This window comes from Mycena indigotica (assembly GCF_014461135.1).
Source record: "Mycena indigotica strain 171206Taipei chromosome Unknown Mind.scaff0010, whole genome shotgun sequence".
Lineage (NCBI taxonomy): Eukaryota > Fungi > Basidiomycota > Agaricomycetes > Agaricales > Mycenaceae > Mycena > Mycena indigotica.
In genome coordinates this window covers 3,195,983-3,201,885 of record NW_023503009.1, presented here as the reverse complement: position 1 = coordinate 3,201,885, position 5,903 = coordinate 3,195,983, and the positions used below count along the sequence as shown (strand labels likewise).

At 48.4% G+C, this 5,903-nt stretch overlaps 1 protein-coding gene across 1 annotated transcript; it reads right to left on the bottom strand.

Annotated features, from left to right (window-relative positions):
* Positions 1-3,190, bottom strand: MIND_01144500 (ULP-PROTEASE domain-containing protein; the record flags this gene model as incomplete). The annotated part of the gene is made up of 10 exons (XM_037367977.1): positions 1-90; positions 145-445; positions 494-912; positions 964-1,452; positions 1,501-1,683; positions 1,727-2,075; positions 2,134-2,355; positions 2,402-2,649; positions 2,700-2,861; positions 2,909-3,190. The coding sequence occupies 10 exons, from the start codon at positions 3,188-3,190 to the stop codon at positions 1-3; spliced, it is 2,745 nt and encodes a 914-aa protein (XP_037215809.1).
* Positions 3,191-5,903: the final 2,713 nt, after the last annotated feature.

The window sequence follows — 5,903 nt, the reverse complement described above, 5'->3', positions numbered from 1 at the left end:
CTAAATGAGCCAACAGAGAGTGGGTTTATTTGGTGGACATTCTTCTCGGCCAGGTTTGGGAGGACTATGTCTTGTCAATGCTGGCACGGCCTAGATGATTCATCGTATATCCAACTTTATAAATATATACAGACTCGAGCTCACTTTAATCAGAATGGCTCGAACTTGGGACGCCTGCGTTTTAGATTTGATTATCTTCGAAATGATGTTGTCGATATCATCTGGTGTCTCAGCGATGCATTCCTCCAAGGGGAGAACGCTTCCCAAGATATGCCCGCCAAACTCGCTGGAGTAGGTAAGCCGTGTCCGCACTTTTGTACAGTCTCCCGCAACACAGACTGGCCCGTTATACTTGATGGCCGTCACCAGACGCTTAACGCGTGCCAAATTCTCGAAAGTAAGATTGGGATTCTGAAGTGCATCCTCTGAATTGGCTACAAGTGCCCTGGAATTTTCTTGAGACAGGGATTGAATGATCATGAAATTAACACACCGCAGATGACGTGGGGAAGGCATGGGAAGTTGGCCGGCAATAAGCGCAAACTGCTTTGCTGACTGGGCACCATATGAACGGAGTAGGATACAGAAGTTGAGATAATCTTTAGGGTAACGGACGCCAAATTTCTTTGTTGTGTCTTTACGTTGGAGCGTGTCAGCAAGGACAACACACATTTGGCGGAAAGTCTCGTGCTTTTGAAGGTCGCCTTTCCGGCAGGCATCGTAAAGCTGGATAAAACAATCTGTACTTTCGCCCTTTTGGAGAATTTTGAAAGTATCGAATACCAAGCGGTCGTCCAGCTTGCCCTTCAGTTCACCAGCAGCATAGTCAAGGAAACGGCGTGACGAATATTTTTGACGTGCTAAGAGAAGTCGATGCTGTTCTTCATTCGATAGAGCTGCCTCTTTGTTTTTCTGAGAAGAGGTAAACATAAACATGAAATCTCTTAGACATGGGATGCCTACAATGTTGATTGCATGCTTGAGTGCGGCATCATTCGCAACCTTGGTACATTCCCTGCAAACCCGGTCCGCATTGGTTGTTGTGCCCTCGCAGCGTGTCGACCGAATACTCTTCTTTGCAAAATTCACTTCCCAACGCGCAAACCCGCTTACTGCATCCTCCAGCGCTCGGCGCTCATCATCTGTCCAATCCGAGTAGGGTACAAACACATTTCCGTTGCTCGGTACATCGGCTGACACCTTGGATGCCACCGACCCACGTTTGAATGGTGCAAATGACTTGTACGGAAAGAGCTGCCGCGCAACTCGGCCTCGAAGCTCAACAGACACCCCACCCATCATTCGTGTTTCTGTCAGTTCAATATATGATTTGTATGCAGGGCCGGTGAGGTGTTGACATGATTGTAGTTGAGGAGGGGAAGGTATTGAGATCGGGGGACGAGAATTTGACTTGATTGGCCCTGGCATGAAGAGGGTCGCAATACTTGGTGTCTAAATTGCATGGGTGAGCAATCTTTGATGCAAATACTTGCCACTCACTGCTGCGACACGGCATATCTTGTAAGTGGTTGACTCCGATGGATGAAGATTACTGGTGCTAGCACCGACCATATCCACGCAGGTAGTACTTGACTCAGATGTAACCGACCCCGACAGTTTGGCCGAAGGAGCAGTCGCCCGCTTGCTGTGAAAGAAATTCTTGATCGAGCCATTTCCGTTGACCTAGGTCTTATTAGATAAATGAGTTCAGCAATGGACCACTGACAATTGCAACAGAATTCTTCGTGATAGCCTTGCTGCGATATGTCGTAGTGCCTGTAATGCTTGGGCATATTCCCTCGTGGATAACCCAGTTGTTTGGCTTGAATTTGACGTTCTTGTCGAGCTTGATCCACTTGTGACAGCCACGGCACTTGACACGATGCGCTTCAACCTCATCAACCCACTTATTTGCAAGTAAACTCTGCTCCCGCTCATAAACCTTTGTCCCCTTTCCTCGCCGCTTAGTCCAGGCCTTCTTCGCCAGCTTTTTCGGGGTGCCATCATCGTCTGACTGAGAGTTTGAGTCTGAGTCCGAAAATATAGTGCTGGAAGATGGCCGTTTACGCTTTAAGCTATTGGGTGAATGTACTACATTAGTTATAAACAGCACTTGAACTGAACACAGCTTACCTGGAGCCGGAGACGATGCTGGGATGTATCTCATTACCTGGTTTGATGGAGAGATCGAAAGATTCAGGATTTGGTGTCACATCATCCGTTCGTGAAGACGCGATATTTAGTGTTGGCGCGTTGTCCGAGGTAGAGTCAGAAGCAGTCACTGGTAATGATACCGCTGCAGCTGTAGACTGGACCTTTTCTTGCGGCAGCGGGGTTGCATATGGCTTGAACAGACTGTGATGCCTCAATATCCCGAAAATATCACAAATTGAGAACATACACCAGGTTCTCCTCAACGAGCTTACGGGCGGCTTGTCGAATTCGCTCCGTCTCACTGTTCTTGACCTCGGAAATGTCCCATCCATTCACCAACACGAGCATTACATGAATGACGAAAATTCCACAGTCCCAGCCATTCATCTGGCAATCGAGCGGCGCCGGCGAATGTGAAATCAGCTTCCAGGACTCCCAATCGACCTTCATCTCCCCAAGATGTGCAAAGACTGTGTCGCCAATCTCGAGAAGAGCCTGCATCATCATAGATAAGTTCCGTGCTTCTGTAGCGAAAGATTGCTTACCGGCTCAGCCCACAGAATAGGGAGCTCAGGAACGCTATTGAAGATGTGGTATCGACGTGTGGCGAGCTCAAGCCAACCCAAAACCCAATGGGACGGGTTACCTTTGCACATGGGAAAGATCCAGATGCTTTTGGCAGACAGCATTGCCATAGATCCGTTACACTGTCCACGACGTGAATAGAAGTATCAATGCAACATCTGAATCGTACCGCATTTTCGATGTGGCCGTTAATTGTTCCGTAGAATGTGTTTTGGGGAACGTCGTGGCAGATGAGTGGACCAAGCCATGAAGAGAAGATGGCGGAGCCGCTGTTGCCCTGCTCCTCCGAGACATGCTGTAAGACAGCGGCTAACGCATTCATCGCAGTTCCGGGAACCTTAAGCTTGCAGCGTTTGGAGAAGACAGCGAAGTCAGAGGACTTGACTTGCGAGCCACGGATGCGTAGGTCGACGTGATTGAAGACGGAGAGAGGGTCTTTCTGCGGCTCCATATTACTGTAGCGTCACCCAAGAATTCGTGAAGAAGGAAAGAAGAAATTTGCGACAGCGTGGTGACACACAGCCACAGATTGATGACCAGCGACCTTATTTTTGCGGCGACTTGGCGGTGACCGTTGCCTTCCAAGCCCTCAAATCCTCCTCAAATACCCAATTTTCGGACAAGGTTGGCAGATTTTAGGCCTCAAATACCCATATTTTGGACAAGGAAATCGTGATTTTGGGGCCTCAAATACCCAAATTTTCGGACCACCCTTTGGTGGAGCTTCCCGGGGCCTGCCACGCGCTTAGAACGCGCTGTACCATGCTCTGAGGCTGAGTGAAATTTCATGAATGAAGTCAATCTAGCACGCTGTGTAGTCAAAAGCTGTATTCTCATTCTCTATCCACATAGAATCTACTTGAAAGCTCGAAATAACACGACTGAGCCTGAGGCCTGAGGGCAACCGTTCCTTGAGTCGCATCATAAGATTACATAATAGTCTGTGATGCATGACTTCTGAGGACGACCACCAACTCGTTACCAGAATCCTGTGGCGATCGCGCGTTTTACGCCCAAGGGCGCTTGTTGCACTCCTCGGTCCACTTCGCAATGCCCAACGGTCCGATTGAAACCGCTATTCTTCAAGTTGTCGCTCGCAGAGATTTTACTACTAACCGTGCTTCCAAGAAGACAGACAGGAAAACGGGCTCACCCAACCTCGGCCATGACAAGAGGAAAGATGGGGAGAAAAGAGGCGAAGATTTAGTGCGTTTTGTGGTTATTTTAGATGCGCGAAAAACTCACTTCCACTTCCTAGTCTGAAGAAGACCAGCAGTTCAGCTTGGAGAGACTAGCAGGGCGGCTGAATGTACGTGCAGCATCTCCATGCAATCTCTCACTGGCTAATGAAGTTAAGAATCCAATGCTAACCTCTATAATCCGGCGCTGGAAAACCTTCGATTTCTCATTGGGACATCTACATCCTCGATAGCCTCCGTTCCGAAACCACTCAGGGCGTTGTACCCCGACCTTCAAATGCTCTACGAAACATGGGAGCCATCCGAAAACAAGGTAGATTTCGCGCTTTCTTTCACGTTCAGAATCTGAATCGTCACCTAGTCTTTATTCGCAGTCATCTTATCGGTCTTAGTTATGGCTTATTCAGACACGCAACCGCGAGGCACTCTTTGTTCTTGTTTACTAGCAGCAAAAATGCGCCCAACAGTCTCGCCGCTTTCCGACCTTGGTTTACAGAGGCAGGAATACGTTCGACATCTTGCTGGTGAACTCGGTAACGAAGACAACATTCGTGAACAAGAAGATAACGAAGTCGAACCAGTCAAGGGCTCATTGTCAGTGCTCAAAGTTCCTGGCACAATTGACGACCTTCGTGCTCTCGCGAAAGAGTGTGCCGTATTCCTTCTCGACCATAACGCCGAACCGGACGCTATCGATCTTCTTCAAGAGTTGGAGATAGTGGAGGAATCAATCGTTCTTGTTGACGAGAATACATATACGCGCGTTTGCCAATACCTCATTGGGTTTGTGATCTATTCACTCGTTATTTATTGCGCTAACCTAGGTCTAGTTGTGTCAATTTCCTTCCACCCTCGGATGACATTGCTTTCCTTCGGCCCGCTCACGCGATCTATGCACGACAAAACAAGTTCCCAGAAACTCTGGCCCTCGTAATACGACTGGGAGATCAAAAGCCGTGGCTGGGGGATACTCGCCAAAGAACTACACCGAAGACGAAATCGATATTGCAATTGTCGTCTACGAATATGGCGGAGATGCAGCATTGACTGCGCTACATCATTCCAAGTTCGCATTTCCCACCCGAAACACAATTCAGCCGTATCGTCGGGAGTTGCAGCTTATACCGACCGTCAGTGGCCTAAATATCGATGATGTTCTGAATAACATCAAGGCGCACTTTCCGGAAGGCAATGGCCGGGAGAGTGACGAGATGGAGCTCTATACTATCTCCATCGACGAAATTGCGGTCAACCCCAAAATTGACTATCTGTATTATATTGGCGTGAAGCCAATATCTTTCGCTGGCTCGTGTAAAGGTGGCGACTGGAAGTATGCTCTCAAAATGCTCCAAAATGTCTATAAGGCTGTTACGACGTCGCCTGCTCTTCAGCGACGCAAGGTTGCTGCTATTGCGTCAGACGGTGATGGCACACGTCGCCGAGCTCTGTTTGCAATGTGCATGCACACTGAGATTGTCGAGGGCAATGAGCTTTGGGAGTATGTGCGCGATCTTCCAGGACTCAATCTTTTCGTTGGGGAAGGGAACATACATCAGGAATATGATCCGAAGCACAATTTGAAGCGTAAATTTACACTCCCTCTCAAAATTATAGACAGCTGAAGCATTCTTTAGGTATCTGTACCAGTGTCTGTTCCGAAAAGGGTGTTGTAGTCAACTGCGTTATTATCAATCGGGATCGCTTGTTCGTTTGGTTCCAGAGACTCCATGGTCATGATTGGTCGGAGATGTCAATTACTGCTCTTCTTCATCCCAAAGACGCACAAGACGTACCACGTGCTGTCAAACTCCTCTTAACGATCATCGAAATCCGAAATCCGAACCATCGATGCCGCCGAAATTGCGGCACTCAGCCCTACCGAACGCACAGAATTTGAGGCGATCTGCTTATTTGCGGACTTCCTTGACGCTCTCCTTCAACCACTTATTAACCCAACACTCTCCC